Raw genomic sequence first — 19,659 nt, 5'->3', positions numbered from 1 at the left:
TGCACACATGGGGTGGCCACGAGTTGGAATTGACTTGATGGCAACCATCACCAATAAAATGCCAATCTAATGGGCTTGTTTTGAGGATTGAACGAGGTTTTGGTGTAAAATAATGTGCCTACCACAGCATAAAAAAAGGCACAGGTAAATTGCCTAATTCACATTACATTTGCTTTTCACTTAGTGTTAGCAGTCGCCTTATAAGATAAGCATTAGCCACATATTTCCAGCTGGGGAAACTGCTAACCAAAAGGTTGGAGCTTTGAGCCCACAAAGAGGCACCTTGAAAGAAAAGCTTGGTGATCTACTTCCAAAAAATCAGCCATTGAAAACTTTATGGAGCACAGTTCTGACACACATGGGGTCATTATGAGTCAGTATAGTCTCAACGGCAGCTGGTTTTAGTATATGTCTGACCACCACCCAAGTGTCAGTTTATCCTACTGCAGTGGCTTGTGTATTGCTGTGATGCTGGAAGCTATGCCACTAGTATTTCAAATACCAGGGGGGTCACCCGTGGTGGACAGGTTTCAGCGGAGCTTCCAGACTGAGACAGACTAGGAGGAAAGACCAGGTGATATACTTCCAAATATTAGCCAACGAAAACCTACCGATCACGATAGAATATTATTCGCTATTATGCTGGAAGATGAGCCCCGAGGTTGGAAGGTGCTCAGAACGCACAGTGGCTACACCAATGGACTTGAGCATACCAAGCGTTTTGAAGATCAGTATCAGTCAACGTTTCATTTTGGAGCTGACTCATAGCAACTAACAACACATATATGTGAACATCTACACATTGAGCTTTTTAATGTAAAAATAGGCACATAGTGCCCCTTATTGTTCTGGGTCTTGCATTTTGTTTATTTTTTAAGCTGTGTAGCGTTTGAAGGTCTTTCCAAGTCCGTGGGTACTGATCTGCCAAATCTGTGTTTTCATGAACCCTGCATTGCATCTGTCTATAGATTTACTTTTCACAGCCCCAGAGCGCTGTCAGGATGAGAGGACGGGCTATGACTTCCTCTTCCCATTTCCGACCACTGTAGTGTAGGAAGAGCACGAGCCCCAGAGCCTACGGGCTGGCACGCAGTCCTGGCTTTGCTGCTTTCTGAATGGCCTAGACTAGTGACCTCAGCTTTCTGAGCATTAATTCCTACATCTGCAAAATGGGGGTTATTAAGAGTACTTAGCTCATAGTGGGAGTAGTGAGGGATCCATGAGATGGCGCTTGACATTTAAATGTGCTTGACATTTAACACAGTGCCTGATATAAGGAAAGTGGTACTCAAAAATGTCACCTGTTATTGACATACACAATTTTGTCCTGCTGTAAGTAATGTGGAGCCCTGGTGGCACAGTGGTTGAGAGCTACGGCTGCTGACCAGAAGGTCAGTGGTTCGACTCCACCAGCTGCTCCTTGGAAACCCTATGGAGCAGTTGTACCCTGTCCTGTAAGGTCGCCATGAGTTGGAATCAACATGACAGCAGTGGATTTTTTTCCTAAGTAACGCCAGGGTGAGCACCCTTGAGGATCTGGCTTCCCCTATTTCAGATTATTGAACCAGAAATGGGTTCGTGGGTCTGCAGCCTTTTGGGGACCTGTCTGAGCATGGTGGCAGAGCCAGGTTCCTTGACTGGATGCAGCCCCAGTTGCTCTCTTCTAGACCCAGCCTTAGCTCTTGGACAGAGTCTGTCTTCCCACAGCTCCCCAAACAACCTATTGCCATGGCGACGGGTGCCACCTTGGGGGGTACTGAGGCTGAGCTGTGACAGGGATGGGAGGGCAGTTGGGGGCAGGGCTGAATGGGATGTGGGCAAGTGTGGGCATACGTGAACATAGTGCCCAGCTGGCTTGGAGCCCCCTCTGACGGTTCTGGCACCTTCACCTGGAGGCAGCCTGGCCTGTGGCGGAGCAGACAGTTTCAAGGTCAGGCTCTGCCTCTTACTACAAGACAACCCTAAGATGTCTCCTCTCTGAGCCTTAGTTTCCTCCTCTTTGAAACAGGAGAATAAGCTGAGCCCCAGAACTGCTGGGAGTATGATGAGGTTGCCCATATATTCTTCCTGCTTGAAATAGAGACTTTTGTGGGGAGGGTAGGATGGAATGCCAGCTCTTGTCTGCTCTGAACCCTACAGCAGCCAGTGAGGCTGCAGCCACCCTGTGGGGCAGGGACAGAAGGCCGGGATAGCAGGAGGCATGGGGAGAGCCATTTTGCCAGTGCCCCCTACTCTGTCTTCAGTCGGCCCATCACAACCAGGGAGGCACACAGCTCCTACTGCCCAGTCCAGACTCACAGGCACAAGGTACCCTGTCTGCAATTGGAAAAGGTCAGGAGAGGTGAGGTGGGGCAAGAGTTGTAAGGGAGGAGCATGTCTTTCTAGCAGATGGGCAACCTAAGAACTCTTTTTATTGAGAGCCTTACTACATAAAAAAACTAAAACTAGTTTTTTTACTACATACCAGGAGCTTCATAGAGGTCATCTCATTTAATCCTCACAATAGCATTAAAAGTCAGTGTTAATAATTCTGTTTTACTAAGAAAATTTTGACTCAGAGAAGCCAAGTGACCCACTCAAGGTCACACAGCATATAAGTTAGGATTTGAATTGAGGCCAGGACTCCAGCGTTTACGCTCTGAGCCAAGGAGTTTGGCTAAGGGGTTTGTTATAGGACTTTATTATGATTTGTCAGCAAACCAGGGGGCCCCTCCAGGAATCTCACAGCCAATTATGGTCTGTGGGCTGACCACCTGCTTTTGTTAAGTTTTATTGGAACACAGACACAGCCATTTGTTTACTTATTATCTGTGGCTGACTCCATGCTACAATGACAAAGTTGAGTAGTTGTGATTTAAAAAAAAAGTTGTCTTGGAGTTAACTCTGACTCATAGCAACCACACTTGTGTCTGAGTAGAACAGTGCTTCACAGGGTTTTTAGTGACTGATTTTTCAGAAGCTGATCACCAGGTCTTTCTTACCAGGCATCCCTGGCTGGATTTGAACCTCCAACCTTCCTGTTAACAGCTGAGCGCATTAACCATTCCCACCATTCATGGACTAGAGAGTATATATCCTGCAAGCCTAAAATATTTTCTGTCTGACTCCCTACAGAAAAAAAATCGCCAATCCCTGGAATGAACACCACGTACTCATCACCCTAGCGACCGTGAACCCGTGACTAATCCTGCCCCATCCATACCCTCCATACTCACAGTCTCTCCCCTCCCCCATCTAGAATTATTTGGAAGCAAATCCCAGACATCATCTCATTTCATCCACAGATATTTTAGTTTATAGCTCCAAAAGATTAAAAAAAAAACTCTTTTAAAAATATAATAGTATTATCATGCCTTAATAAAACTTCCATAATATCATCAAATATTCAATGTTCAAATTTCCAGTAGTTTTATAAAGGTCATAATTCATTTTTATACTTTGTCTTTTTCAATTCAGGATGCAAATAAGGTCCACACATTGCAATTGGTTTATATGTTTTTTAAGTCTCCTTTGATTTCTAGGTACTCCCTCTGTATCTTGTTTTTTTTTTGCCCTGGAATTTGTTTTTGAAGAAACTCACATTTGTTTTGTTTTGTAGCTTTTTGCATCCCCGTAGCATAGTTAAACATGTTATTTTGGCTCCTGTATTTCCTGTAAATTGGCTGTTGCATCCAAAGGTCTGATTAGATTCAGGTTCTGTGGTTTGGCCTGACTACTTCATAGGTAGTCATAGGCTAAAGAGAATTAAAACAAGTCCACGAGAGCCAAAGTACAACCTTGAGTATATCCCACCTGAATTTAGAGAGCATCTCAGGAGTAGATTTGATGCATTGAATACTCATGACCAAAGACCAGACGAGTTGTGGGATGACATCAAGGACATCATGTGTGAAGAAAGCAAAAGGTCATTAAAAAGACAGGAAAAAAAGAAAAGACCAAAATCGATGTCAGGACAGACTCTGAAAGTTGCTCTTGAATACAGAGTAGCTTAACTGAATGGAAGAAATGATGAAGTGAAAGAGCTGAACAGAAGATTTCAAAGGGCAGCTCAAGAAGACAAAATAAAGTATTATAATGAAATGTGCAAAGACCTGGAGTTAGAAAACCAAAAGGGGAGAACACGCTCAACATTTCTCAAGCTAAAAGAACTGAAGAAAAAAGTCAAGCCTCAAGTTGCAATATTGAAGGGTTCTGTAATTCTGGGTTATACACAAAATATTGAATGATGCAGGAAGCACCAAAAGAAGATGGAAGGAATACACAGAGTCACTGTACCAAAAGAATTGGTCAATATTCAGCCATTTCAGGAGGTAGCAGATGATCAAGAACCGATGGTATTGAAGGAAGAAGTCCAAGTTGCACTGAAGGCATTGGCGAAAAACGAGACTCCAGAAACTGACGGAGTACCAATTGAGATGTTTCAACAAACGGATACAGCACTGGAAATGCTCACCCATCTATGCTGAGAAATTTGGAAGACAACTAACTGGCCAACTGACTGGAAGAGATCCATATTTGTGCCCATTCCAAAGAAAAGTGATCCAACAGAATGCAGAAATTATTAAACGATATCATGAATATCACATGCAAGTAAAATTTTGTTGAAAATAATTTAAAAAACAGTTGTAGCAGTACCTCACCAGGGAACTGCTAGAAATTCAAGCCAGATTCAGTAGAGGACGTGGAACAAGGGATATCATTACTGATGTCAAATGGATCTTGGCTGAAAGCAGAGATACCAGAAAGATGCTTACCTGTGTTTTATTGACTGTGCAAAAGCATTCAACTGTGTGGATCATAACAAATTTTGAATAACATTGCTCTTTTAGTCATCTAGTGCTGCTATAACAGAAATACAGGTGGATGGTTTTAACAAAGAGAAGTTTATTCTCTCACAGTCCAGTAGGCTAAAGTCTGAATTCAGGGTGCCAACTCCAGGGGAAGGCTTTCTCTCTCGTTGGCTCTGGAGGAAGGTCCTTGTGATGTATGTCTTCCCTTGGACTGGGAGCATCCAATGTAGGAATGCTCTACTCCTGGCACTGCTTTCTTGGTGGTATGAGGCCCTGCCCCCCCCCCCCCCCCCCCCCCCCCCCGCTTGCTTCTCTTTCCTTTTATCTCTTGAGAGATAAAAGGTGGTGCAGGCCACATCCCAGGAAACTCCCTTTACTTTGGATCAGGGAGGTGACCTGAGTAAGGGTGGTGTTACAATCCCACCCTAATCCTCTTAACATAAAACTACAATCACAAAATGGAGAACAACCACAGAATACTGGGAATCATGTCCTAACCAAGATGATACACACATTTTTGGGGGGACATAATTCAACCCAAGACAATTGCAAAGAATGCAAATACCAGAACACTTAATTGTGTTCGTGCAGAACCTGTACCAAGAAGCAGCCGTTTGAACAGAACAAGGAGATACTGAGTGGTTTAAAATCAGTAAAGGTGTGCATCAGGGTTGTATCCTTTCACCGTACTTATTCAGTCTGTATGCTGAGCAAATAATGAGAGAAACTGGACAATATGAAGAAGAACGGGCATTAAGATTGGAGGAAGACTCATTAACAACCTGCGTTATGCAGATGATACAGCCTTCCTTGCTGAAAGTGAAGAGAACTTGAAACACTGATAAAGATCAAAGAGTACAGCCCTCAGCATGGATTACACCTGAACATAAAGAAAACAAAAATCCTCACAACTGGACCAATAAGCAACATCATGCTACATGGAGAAAAGATTGAAGTTGTCAAGGATTTCATTTTACTTGGATCCACAGTCAATGCCCTTGGAAGCAGCAGTCAAGAAATCAAACAATGTATTGCGTTGGGCATGTATGCTGCAAAAGACCTCTTAAAGTATTGAAAAGCAAAGATGTCACTTTAAGGACTAAGGCACATCTGACCTAACCTATGGTGTTTTCATTTGCCTGATACGCATGTAAAAGCTGGACGATGAATAAGGAAGACCAAAGAAAAATTGATGCCTTTGAATTATGGTGTTGGCAAAGATCATTGAATATACCATGGACTGCCAGAAGAATGAACAAATCTATTTTAGAAGTATAGCCAGAACGCTCATTAGAAGCAAGGATAGCGAGACTTCATCTCACGTACTGTGGACATGTTATCAGGAGGGACCAGTTCCTGGAGAAGGACATCAGGCTTGGTAGAGGGTTGGTGAAAAAGAGGAAAACTCTCAACAAGATGGATTGACACAGTGGCTGCTACAATGGGCTCAAACATAGCAACAATTGTGAGAATGATGCAGGTCTGGACAATGTTTCTGTCTCTTGTACACAGGGTCATTATGAGTGGGAACTGACTTGATGGCACCTGTCATAGATTGAATTATGTCCCCCCTAAAATGTGTGTATCAGCTTGGTTAGGCCATGATTCCCAGGATTGTGTGGTTGTCCTCCATTTTGTGATTGTAATTTATGTTGAGAGGATTAGGAAGGGATTGTCACACCACCCATACTCAGGTCATCTCCCTGATCCACGGTAAAGAGAGTTTCCCTGGGATGTGGCCTGCACCACCTTTTATCTCTCAAGAGGTAAAAGGAAAGGGAAGCAAGCAGAGAGTGGGGGACCTCATACCACCAAGAAAGAAGCACCAGGAGCAGAGCATGTCCTTTGGACACAGGGTCCCTGAGCCTGAGAAGCTCCTTGACCAGGGAAAGATTGAGGACAAGGACCTTCCTCCGTAGCCAACAGAGAGAGAAAGCCTTCGCCTGGAGCTGACACCCTGAATTTGGACTTTCAGTCAACTTTACCGTGAGAAAATAAACATCACTTTGTTAAAGCTGTCCACTTGTGGTATTTCTGTTATAGCAGCACTAAATGACTAAGACAGCACCTAACAACAAACAACAACAACTTCATAGGTGGTAGTGTGTCCTTTCCATCAGAAGGCACGTAATATTCTCACAGTGAAACCTGTGAGAACGGGAATTCGATGGGCCTGGCTTGTTTTTCCTGGTCTCCCAAGATTTCTACCTTTGACAGGGTACAGTCTTAACACTTTTCAATTGCTCGGTTTAGTGGAAAATGTTTCAGTTTTCCTTCTTTGACAAGTTTCCACCTTCCAAGGATTCCAGCTTTTGCAGGCTTTACTGTACTACTTTCTATTTTTCTGGTGTGTTTATAAAATGGTAACTTTTAAAAATTACATCTTCTGTTTGTTGGTGGTGTGTAGAAATGCCATTAATTTTGTTTATTGTTTTTGTATCCAGAACTCTTGCTAAACTCGTTTATTAATTCGCATAATTTATTAGGATTTTGTTTGTTTTCTATATAGACAATCGTATAAGGCGAGAATTGACAGTTTTGTTTCCTCCTTTCCAAATCTTACTCCTCTTTTTTTCCCCTCTTTCTTCACTATGCTATGTAAGATTTTCAGTGCAATATCGAATGTTGTCGGTAGTTGCCATCGAGCCAACTCCGACTCATAGCAACCTTATGTATGACAGAATGAAATGTTGCCCAGTCCTGCACCATCTTCATGATCATTGATACGTTTGAGTTTGCTTTTATGTAGTGCCTTTCAACCCAGGGGCTCATCTTCCAGCACTATAGCAGACAGTATTCTGTTGACATCCATGAGGTTTTCATTGGCTAATTTTCAGGAGGCACTCACCAGTTCTTTCTTTCTTACTAGTCTGTCTTAGTATGGAAGCCCTGCTGAAACCAGTTCACCATGGGTGACCCAGCTGGTATTTGAAATACTTCCATGGTGGCATAGCTTCCAGAATCAGCAACACGAAAACCACTGCGGTACGACAAACTGACAGATGAGTGGTGGGTAACGTTGAATAGAAGCAGCAATGGCAGGGATTTTTGTCTTGTTCTGGATTCTAAAGAAAATGCTGTTATCATTTCACCATAAGTATGTTTGTTATGTTTTTATGTAGATGCCCTTTATCAGGTTAAGGATGTTGCCTTCTGTGGCTGGTTTGCTAATTCTTCTAAATGCATGTTGTATTTTAACAATCTTGTTCTCTGCATTTATTACCATTGTGAATTTCATTAGTTGGCTTTTTTTAATGTTGAGCTAATCTTGCATTCCTAAATGAACCCAACTTAGTAATGTTATATCTTTTTTATATTTCCTGAGTATATTATGATAATATTTTGTTTAGAATTTTTGCATTTATATGGATGAGTGAACTGCCCTGAAACACTTGCCCACGTACTATCCTTGGGAGGTTTTGATATCAAGGTTTTGCTAGCCTCAGAGACTGAATTGCAGAGTCTTTCTGCTCTACGGAATAATTAGTACAAGATTGGAACGCTCTGTTCTTTGAACATTCGGTATAATAATTGGTAAAACAGGCTGGGCTGATAATTTCTTTAGGGAAGAAGTTTTCTTTGGGGAAGATTTTTACCTACTGATTTAATTTATCTAGTGGTGATAGGTTTTTTCTTTTTTTTTTTTTTGTCTTAGGTCAATTTTGGTAAGTTATATTTTTCTAGAAATGTATCAGTTCTCTCTGAGTTTTCACATTTATTGACATGTTGGCAAAAAGTTTTTCACGGTAGTCTCCTTACAATAATTGTGACTGTTTTTCACAACAGTCTCTTTTCACAATGATCATTTTAATGTCTGTGCATTCATAATTATTCATTCCAAATATTGTTTGGTTGTATCTTCTCTCTTTTCCTTAAGTCTTGCCATAGAATTGTCTGTTTTATTCGTTTTTTCAAAGACCAGTTTTTGGTTTTGTTGATCCTCTAATGGTTTGTTTTCCACTTCATCATGTTTTGCTCTTACCTTTTTTTCCTTCCTTCATCTTTCTTTTAATTTATTCTGGTATTTTACCACATCTTAAAAATGATGCTTAGTTCATTAATTTTCTCCTTTCTAATAAAATCATTGAAAGCTGTAAATGAACTTAAATGGTCATTTTAACTGTATCCACATCTCATTCTCCCCTTTTGTTCCTGTTTTTCTGAGTACTTTTACCATGAAAGGAGGTTGGATTTTGTCAAATGCCTTTTCTGTATCAATTGAGATGAGCATGTGGGGTTTTTCCCCCTTTATCATTCTGTTAATGTGGTGTATTACATTAATTAATGTTCTTACATTGAACCACCTTGGCATTCCTGGGATTAACCCCAGTTGGTCCTGATGTACAATGCTTTCAGCGCGTTGTTGGATTCAGTTGGCTGTGGAGGGTATTTGCATCTGTATTCATCAGGGATGTTGGTCTGTAGGCTTCTTGTGGTGTCATTATCTGGCCTTGATATCAGTGTAATGCTGGCCTCATAGAATGCATTAGAAAGTGTTCCTTCCTCTTCTATTTTTGACAGATTTGAGAAGAACTGGTGCTTATTCTTCTTTAAAAATTTGGTAGGATTCACCAGTGAAGCCGTCTGGTCCTGGACTTTTTTTGTTGAGAAGTTTTTTTATTATTATTTTTGTCTCTTCCTGTGTTACAGGTCTGTTGAGATTTTCTGTTTTTTCTTGGTCCAATTTAGGTAGTTTGTATATTTCTAGGAATTTATCCATTTCATCTAGGTTATCCAGTTTGTTGATATACGATTGCTCATAGTATTCTCTTACTATCCTTTTGATTTTTGTAAGGTTGATAGTAATGTCACCGTTTTCATTTCTGATTTTAGTTACTAGTGGCTTTTCTTTTTTTTTTCTTTGTCAGTCTAGCTAGAGGTTTTGTCAATTTTGTTGATCTTTGTAGATAACCAACTTTTGGTTTCATTGATTCGCTCTCGTTTTTCAATTCTCTATTTCACTTATCTCTGCTCTAATCTTTATTATTTCTTTCATTCTTGTTGCTTTGGGCGTTATTTGCTATTCCTTACCTAGTTTCTCACGGTATAAAGGAGTCCATTGTTGTTGTTGGGCTCCATCGAGTTGATTCTGACTCGTACTGACCCCATGTGACAGAGCAGAACTACTCCATAGAGTTCTCTAGGCTGTAGTCTTTATGGGAGCAGATCACCAGCTCTTCCTCCTGTTGAGCCGCTGGGTGGATTCAAACCTCCAAACTTTTGGTTAGTAGCCGAACACTTAACTATTGTGCCACTAGGGCTAAAGGAGCCCCTGGGGTGCAAACAGTTAACACGCTTGACTGCTAACTGTCACAATGGAGGTTCTAGTTCACCCAGAGGTACCTCAAAAGAAAGGCCTGGTGATCTGCTTCCCAAAAAAATCAGCCATTGACAATTCTGTGGAGCACAGTTCTACACTGATGTGCGTGGGGTTGCCACGAGTTAGAATAACTCAACGGCCGCTCATTTCACCACTCGACTGTTAGTTTGTCATACTATAGTGTCTTGCATGTTGCTGTGATGCTGGAAGCTATGCCATTGGTATTGCAAATACCAGCAGGTCACTCATGGTGGACAGGTTTCAGCAGAACTTCCAGACTAAGACAGACTAGGAAAAAAGACCTGGTGATACACTTCCAAATGTTAGCCAGTGAAGACCTGCGGATCACAACAGAGCATTGTTTGACTCACTTGTTTTGGCCATGTCGCTGGGAGGGACCAGTCACTGGAGGAAGACATCAGGTGTGGTGAAGTATACGGCCGACGAGCGTGTGGAAGACACTCCGTGAGATGGATTAGCACAGTAGCCGAAATGCTGGACTCAGACATGCTGGTGACTGTGAGGATGATGCAGGACCAGCCAACGTTTTGTTCTTTGTGCATGAGGTAGATTGCCATGATTCAGAGTTGACTTAATGGCAGCGGCCTATGATCTCTTTTTTTTTTTTTTTTGCCCAAAACTTGAGGTTTCTTTTATTAGACATCAACAACCACAATTTCCTGTGCAAGTCTGAATTCTCACAAAAATTGCCTAATAATGTGACTTCTGGTCTCTGCTGGTCACGCAGTAGGAGGGTACAGGTGCAGAAGTGCAGAGGTAGAAGCCAGCTCTTGGCTGGATGAGGAGGCAGGGCACTAGCACCTTTTCAGGTCTCCCTTCAAGAAAGTGCCAGCAGGAGACAGGGACTAAGTAGGGCCATGGGGCCAGGTGGCTATTCACCAGGAGGGGGTGGGAGGGGGTGGTCAGGTGAGCCAGCAAGAGTTGACAGCGAAGGGGCAGTGGTGAGAGGGGAAGGCCAGGAAGCAATTGCTCTGAAGGATAGGGTGGAGTGAGGGGGAGGAAGAGGCTGGCCTCAGGACCCCGACATCCCGGGAATAAAGCAGCGAATGGACACAGGGTGGACTCACTCAAAGCTTGAAGGACCTGGCAGGTGCATCCGCACTGTGGAAGCCTGTTTCCTCTGTAAAATGAGTTTTGCTGCCATCCTCAGCCCCCAGGGCCTAGTCATCATCCCTGACAACCTGCGGCCCCTGCTGGCGCTGCCACAGCCTGCCTCCCTCGTGGTGCGACGTCACCGCACCCTCCCCAGCCAGCAGCGGGGACTGAGCTGAGCAGGCCAGGCCCCCCACCCTGCCCCACGCGCTGCGCCCCACCCTTCTTCTTTTTAAGTGTAGGCATTTACAGCTGTGAATTTCCCCCTGGCTGTAGTCTTCGCTGCATCTCACAGGTGTTGGTATGTTGTGCTTTCACTATCATTCCTTTAGTCTGTAACAAAGGAGCCCTGGTGGCACAATGGTTAAGCATTCCAGGAGAGGGTGGTTGGAACCCACTAGCCACTCAGGGGAGAAAAGACTTAAAGATCTGCTCCCGTGAAGATTACAGCCTAGGAAACCCTGTGGGGCAGCTCTGCTCTGTCCTGTAGGATCCCTGTGAGTGGGAATCAACGCCAGTGGCACACAACAATAACAGTCTCTGACAGCAGTTGCCTCCTAGGGGACTCCGAACTTATGGCGGCCCCATGTGTTTCAGAGTAGGATTGTGCTCCTTGGGATTTTCAATGGCTAATTTTCTTTTCTTGAAGTAGATCACCAGGCGTTTCTTCCAGGGCACCTCTGGGTGGGGTCAAACCTCCACCTTTTCGGTTAGCAGCCCAGCACATTAACCGTTTGCACAACCCAGAGACTCCATTCCTAAGTATTTTCTAATTTCGTTTGTAATTTCTTCTTTGACCCATTGGTTGTTTGTTTAGCTTCCACATTTTTGAAATATCTGGTTTTTCTTCTATTATTGATTTCTAGCTTCATTTCACTATGGTCAGAGAAGATACTTTGTATGATTTCAGTCTTTTTAAATTTCTCGAGGCTAGTTTTGTGACCTAAGATATGATCTGTTCTGGGGAATGATCCAGGTGCACTGGAGAAGAATGTATATCCTACTGTAGTTGGGTGAAATATTCTATAAATGTCTGTTAGGTCTAGTTGGTTTACGGTGTCCTTAAGGCCCTCCATTTTTTTGTTGATTTTCTCTCTAGATGTTCTGTCCATTATTGAAAGTAGTGTGTTGAAGTTTCCAACTACTAATTATAGAACTGTCTGTTTCTCCTTTCAGTTCTATCAGTATTTGCTTCACATATTTTGGGCTTCTGCTGTTTAAAAAAAAAAAAATGTTATCGTCTAGTCTTTTCCAATTATAGCAACCCTATAGGACAGAGTAGAACTGCCCCATAGGGTTTCCAAGTTTGTTAGCAGTCGATTTCTTAACCACTGCACCATCAGGGCTCCATGCTGCTAGGTGCATATATATTTATAATTATTACCTCTTCTTGATGAATTTACCCCTTTACTATTATATAATGGTCTTTGTTGTTTCTCTTACAACAGTTTTTGACTCAAAGTCCATTTCATCTGTAATAGCCACTCAAGCTCCCTTTTGGTTTCTGTTTGCATGGAATATTTTTTCTGCCCTTTCACTTTTAATCTTTGATTTAAAATGGGTCTGTTGTAGACAATTACAGTTGGGTCGTGTTTTCGTATCTATTCTGCCAATCTGTGCCTTTTGATTGGAGAAAGCAATCCATTCACACTGAATTACTGATAAGGAAGGACTTACTTCTGCCATTTTGTTATTTGTTTTCCGTGTGTCTTATACTTTTTCTGTCTCATTTCCTCTAATGCTGCCCTTTTTGTGTATTTAGTTGATTTTTTTGCAGTGAATCATCTTGATCCCTTTCTCATTTCCTTTTGGGTATATTTTTAAAGAAATTTTCTTTGTGATCACCATGGGGATTATAACATTTACTGTCCTAAATTTATAGCAACCTAGTTTAAATTGCCACCACCTTCGACAAGATGGATTGACACAGTGGATGTAACAATGGACTCAAACATAGCAACGATTGTGAGGACAATGCAGGACTAGGCAGTGTTTTGTTCTGTTGTACATGGGATCACTATGAGTCAGAACCAACTCAATGGCACCTAACAACAATAGTTTGTCAGTTTATTGTACTGTGGTGGCTTGTGTGTTGCTGTGATACTGGAAGCTGTGTCAATGGTATTTCAGATACCAGCAGGGTCACCCATGGTGGACAGATTTCAGTGGAGCTTCCATACTAAGACAGGCTAAGAAGAAAGGCCTGGCAATCTACTTTTAAAAACTAGTCAGGGAAAACCCTACAGATCACAAGAGACTGTTGTCCAATATAGTGCTGGAAGATGAGCCCCCTAGGTTGGAAGGCACTCAAAATACACAGTGTCCCAACAATAGACTCTCGAGCATACTAATGATATGAAGACGGCATAGGACTGGGTAGTGTTTCATTCATTATACATGGGGTCACTATGAGTCAGAGCCAACTCAGAGGCAACTGACAAGTTGAAGCCCTGCTAGAGCAGTGGTTAAGAGCTCGGCTGTTAATAAAAAGATTTGGTAGTTCAAATCCACCAGTTGCTCCTAGGAAACCCTATGGAGCAGTTCTACTCTGTCCTAAAGGACCGCTATGATCGACTCAACGGCAACGGGTTTGGTTTTTTATTTTTTGTTTTAACTTCAGGAACGTACAAAAACTCTGTTCCTGTACTATTCCTCCCTCTGTCTTTATGTTGTTAATGTCGCAATTGCATCTTTATACATTATGTGCCCAGTATCAGAGACTCATGATTATTATTTATACTTTTGTCCTTTCTGCGATGTAGAACATAATAAATATAGTTAGCAACCACAAATACAGCAAAACTGGACTTTATGTTTTCCCTCAAAATTATATTTACTTAAGGTCTTTATTTTTTCATACAGCTTCATCTTTTATACTAAAGGACTCCCTTTAGCATTTCTTGTAGGGCAGGCTGGTGGTAACAAACTCCCACACCTTTTGCTTATCTGGGACTGTTTTAATTTCATCCTCATTTTTGAAGGACAGTTTTTCTAGGTACAGGATTCTTGGATGATGACAGTTTTTTTTTTACCTTCAGCACTTTGAATGTACCATCCTACTGCCTTCCGGCTTTCAGGATTTTTTAGGAAACTTACTGATTATTTTGTCAGCTTGATTTATCAAATAGAGAAATATATTAAAATTTCTTACTATAATGTGAATTTTTCTTTTTTCTTGCAGTTCTGTCAATTTTTGCTTTTTTTTTTTTGAGATTATGTTATTAGATGCATATAAGTTTAGAGTTGTTTTAGCTTCCTGGTGAGTTGTTTATCATTGTGTAGCAATTGCCTCTAATTACTTTTTGCCTTAAAGTCTGTTTTATCTGATATTAACGTAGCTAAACTGACTTTATTTTGGTTGGTATTTGCCTGTTTACATATTATTCCATTTTTTTTCTTTTAACCTTTTTTGCACAGTTGATTTTTAGAAATGGATCTTACTTCTTTAAAGGTCTGATAATTTTGTATTTATCTGAAGCATTAGTCTGTTTACCTTTGTTTTAGTTACTAATTTATTTGGATCCGTTCCTACCATTTTATTTTGCTTTGCACGTGTCCTACGTTTTCTATACTTTTCTTCCTTTTATTGCCTTCTTTTGGATTGATTATTTCTGCTTATTCCTTTTTATCCCTCAAGTAATTTGCAAGTTTTCTTGACTACATGAATACCTAATTTGTAGAAATGTAAATTCTCCTTAGAAGTGAGAATGGTCTTTGGCTCACTTACTCTGGACACATCATCAGGAAAGACCAATCGCTAGAAAAGGACATCGTGTATGGTAAAGTACAGGATCAGCAAAAATAAGAGCAAGAGATTTATTGACACAATAGCCAGAACAATGGGCTCAAACATAACAATGATCATGGAGATGGTGCAGGACCAGGCAATGCTTCATTTTGTTATACATAAGGTCACCATGGGTTGGAGCTAAATCGACAGCAATTAACAACCACAAAAGGTAGTTACTATCTTTATCCTCCTCCAAAATAATACAAAGATCTTGAAATGTGTTAATTCCAAGCATGCACCTTCACAATTTATGTGATGTTGTTATCCAGGAAATTGGCCCTGTAATGTTTTTTTATCCCAGAAATTACACATCTATCATTATAGTTTTGTCTAATCGATGTTTGTTTAGATTTAACAACATATTTATAATTTTCTTTGCTCAAAATTCCTTCTTACATCTTAGCTTTTCCATCTGGGATCATTTTTCCTTCCTTCTGCCTCAAGTTAATCCTTTAGAATTTGCTTATTGAGAAAAGTTGTCAAGAAAAACAAAAACTCGAAACCCCAAGAATATGACCCCCAGTACTTTTAGCTCAGTACTGAAGTCACTCCTGAGGTTTACCCTTCGGCCAAAGATTAGACAGGCCCATAAAACAATATGAGACTACAGGGGCACACCAGCCTAAGGCAAAGGACTAGAGGGCAGGAGGGGACAGGAAAGCTGGTAATAGGGAACCCAGGGTCACGACGAGAGTGTTGACCTGCCATGGGGTTGGTAACCAATGTCACAGAACAGTATGTGTACTAATTGTTTAATGAGAAGCTGGTTTGTTCAGTAAATCTTCATCTAAAGTACAATAATAAAAAAAAAGAAAAACAAAGACTCTCTTGGTTTTCTCTACATTATCTTTATTTCATCATAATTCTTGAAAAATGTTTCACCTGGGTCCACAATTGATAGTTATTTTCTTTAAGCACACTGAAAGTACTATTCTGCTATGTTTTGCCTTTCATTATTACCGTTGAGAAGCTAGCTGTTTGTCTAATTGCCATTCCTTTGTAGGTAAAATGTCTTTTAGTGAGAGGTATTATAGCCTACTGGTTAAAGGTGTGGCCTCTGAAATCAGACTGCCTGTATTTGAAATTCAGCTCATTGGTTTACGAGCTGTGTGATATTAAATCTTAACCCATTGCCATCAAGTCAATTCCAACTCGTAACAACCCTATAGGACAAAGTAGAACTGCCATATACAGTTTCCAAGGAGCACCTTTTGGTTAGCAGCTGCAGCTCTTACCTACTATGCCGTTAGGGTTTCTGTGCGATATTGGACAAGCTAGTTAACCTCTCTATGCCTTTATGTGTCTCAGTTTCCTCTTCGGTAAAATAGAGATAATAATAGTACCAGTATGGTGAGGATTAAAATAACTAATATGTGAAGCATTCAGAACAGTGGTAGCACGTTTTAAGTGCTAGCTATTATTATTTTTTTATCTCCTTGCTTTCAAGATCTTGTTGTCATTGGTGTTCAGCAGCTTCACTATGATGTATCTAGGTGTGGATTAATTTTTATTAACCTTGTTTGGAATTCACTGAGCTCTTTGAATCTGTGAATTGGTATCTTTTATCAATTCTGGAAAATTCTTAGTCTGCCTCTTAAAAAATTCTTAGAACACCTCTGCCCCATTCTCTCTCCTCTCTCCTTTTGGAGCTTTAGTCAGATTAGTTAGTCCTTCTCACTCTATCCTTTGTCTTGTTGGTTCTCTGTGCTGTAAATATTCTGGATAATTTTTGCAAATGTATCTTCCAGTTCACTAACTCATTTCAGCTGTGCCTAATATCCTATTAAAACTACCCACTGAGTTTTAAATTTTAATTATTATGATTATATTTTCATTTCTAGAAGTTATATTTGGTTCTTAACCAAATCTGCTTAGTCATTTTGTATCATTTTTTTCCTCCTTCACTCATGCATTTGACCTTTCCTTTTATTTCTTTGCACATATTAAGACTGCATATTTTATATTCTGGCCTAAGTTCAGTATATAAAGTCTTTGCTGGTCTGATTCTGCTGCCTGTTGTTTTTGAGCCTTGTTAGTCTGGTGTAACCCCTCAGACAGGGTCAACCAAAAGGTTTAAAATTGTGAAGGGCTGTTCTTAATATAAGGAGCCCTGGTACCGCAGTGGTTTAGCACTCAGCTGCTAACCGAAAGGTTGGTGGTTCAAAAAGGAGGCTCCATGGGAGAAAATACCTGGAGATCTGCTTCTGTGAAGATTAAAATACAGCCTAGGAAGTCCTGTGGGACAGTTCTGTTCTGTCCTATAGGGTCCCTATGAGTTGGAATCTACTCGATGGCACACAACAATAATTCTTAATATATTTCCTACCGCTTTCCTTCCCAGGCGTATTCCATTTTCTCACCGCCCCTCCCTCCCACCCCCACCCCCGACCCCGCTGCCTTCTTTTCACACATGGGGTTACCGTAAGGCAAAATCTATTCACTGCAGTGGTTTTTGGCTTTGGTTTTTCACTTTACTTTTTGAAAAGGCTGATTCATTTGCATGGTTCCAAAAAAAAAAAAGGTGCAAAGTTTCCTTCCCACTATCCGGTCCCTTCCCTGCTGGCCCCAGTTATTGGGTTCCTGTGGATACTTCTGGATATGTTATGCATAGTCAAGCAAATGCAGATTTACAAATCCTTTTTCTCTCTTTTTAATGTGAATGGTGGCACACTGCACACACTGTTCTGAACTTGTTTTTAATAAAAAATATGTCTCTGATTATAAAAGAAATACGTGCCCATTTTGAATAACATAAATATCCACGTGTCTATAAGTAGAAAGTGAAAGTCCCCCTGGAATTTTATTCCCCAGAGATAATCCCCATTATGCATCTATAAATACATATTTACATAAATGGACTTATGCAACAGATGCTGTTCTGTAACCTATTTTTTTTCTTTTTCTCCTAGTAATACATCAGGGTGTCTTCCCACAGTTCTTTCCATGCCAGTCAGTGCTCTCAAGGCCATCTCTCAGTATAGCCCAGGAGTTAAGTGCCTAGGCTTTAGAGTCAGACAGAACTAAGTTCTAATCCCCATTAGTAGCTATGGGACTTTTCAGATCCTCACTGAGCCTCAGTTTTCTCATCTGTAAAATGGGGATAGTGATAGTACATACCTAATGGTGTTGTTCTGAGATCGTAATGAAATCACGTGTGATATGCTTCCTCCGGGGCCATCCAGCTTATAAGCCCCTGGTGAGTGGTACATTTTATTATGATTCCCTCACCCTTTTAATGGTCACATAGAATCTGTAGTGTGATGTGTCACCATTTATTAACCATTCCCCCTTTGATGGACATTGGCTTGTACCCATTTTTGTTGTTGTTACAAATGCCAACTCAGTGAACATTGAACATACACCTTTTTCCCTGACGTGAGTGTCGTCTTGGTGTGAATTTCCTGCGGTGGGGTCATGGATCCTCAGGATTCTAATTTCTGCACCCTCTTTCTCTCCAAGGAGGAAGTGGAAATGCCCCATGGGGTGAAGCATGTGTGTTATGTAGGTTTTTTTTCTTTTTATTACTACCTGTCTTCCTCTGCCTTCCTCCCTTTCCTCAGGACTGGCAGGGAGTGGGGGATCCTACCTAGTAGATGCAGTCCTAGCCCCTCTGGCTTGCTCTCCTCCAGTGCATCTGAATATTCCCCTTCCCCTATGATACTGGTTCAAAGTTTCCCCTGATCCTTGGAACATAATCATTTCATGGTAATTCATTTAAGGATAAGTTTTCAGATACACCTGCTTCCAAAACAATTCCTTGTGGTTTGCAATAAATAAAAAGAATTGAAACACACTTAAAATGGGATAAAAGCTTAAAGGAAAGAAAGGGTAAGGAGAAGGGGAAATTTTGTTAAAATAACCCCCTCGTCCTCTACCAACCTCGGAAAGCTATAACTGCTAGGCTCAAAGTTAACATTGAGCTTCCTGGCAGCCATAGCAAAAAGGGATATGTCCCCCAGATGAGATGCATGTCTGGTCAGCAGGAAGGTTAGAAGAGTCCCAGCAGAGGGTCCTGTTAACTCTGAACGTGGCTGGGGTGAGAGGGGAAGGTGAAAGGATGAGAAAGAAGTCAGGTCCCTTTCCTGGAACAGGGAGGCCAGGCAGTCAGCAAATATTTATTGAACCTATTATATTCCAGACTTTTTCTAGGCCTTGGGGTTACAGCAGGAACCAAGACAGACATGTTTCCTACCCTCACGGAGCAGACAGTCCAGTGGGGGAGAATGACATTAAACAATCACAGGTGAGAAGAGTATCTGAGGGGAAAGAGTGGCCACCTACACCTTTCAGCTCTAAAATTCTCTCCCCTGCAGTTTGGTTCTGGGACGGTGATCCGGCTTCTGGGGGCCATCAGCCACAGCCAGACAGGAGGGCCACAGCCTCCAAAGCTGGAGGCCCTGGAGAACTTGATGGAGGTCAGCTCAGCCTCACTTACCCAGAGGCCCAGAAGAAAGGCAAGGCCTGTGGCCCAGAGCCCCGCTGGGTGCCAGGTACAGAACCGGGTCCTTTACATACAAATGTTGCTTTATCCTGCTAAGTGGGGTGCCTTCACACCCAATTCACAGAAATGTCACTGAGGCCCAAAGATGGCATGACTAGCTCTCAGTCACACAAAACGTAATGGCTAGAGAGAGATAGGATTGGAC

General features: G+C 41.5%; 1 protein-coding gene across 1 annotated transcript in view; it reads left to right on the top strand.

The window, feature by feature from the left end:
* SPOCD1 (SPOC domain containing 1) overlaps positions 1–19,659 on the top strand; it is a 35,362-nt gene that overhangs the window by 2,552 nt on the left and 13,151 nt on the right. The window contains 3 exon segments of the mRNA XM_049878589.1: positions 18,473–18,514; positions 19,152–19,256; positions 19,327–19,503. Coding sequence (XP_049734546.1) covers positions 18,473–18,514; positions 19,152–19,256; positions 19,327–19,503 — 324 coding nt within the window.

The sequence above is a fragment of the Elephas maximus genome, chromosome 3, assembly GCF_024166365.1.
Source record: "Elephas maximus indicus isolate mEleMax1 chromosome 3, mEleMax1 primary haplotype, whole genome shotgun sequence".
Lineage (NCBI taxonomy): Eukaryota > Metazoa > Chordata > Mammalia > Proboscidea > Elephantidae > Elephas > Elephas maximus.
This window is presented reverse-complemented; position numbering and strand designations above follow the sequence as displayed.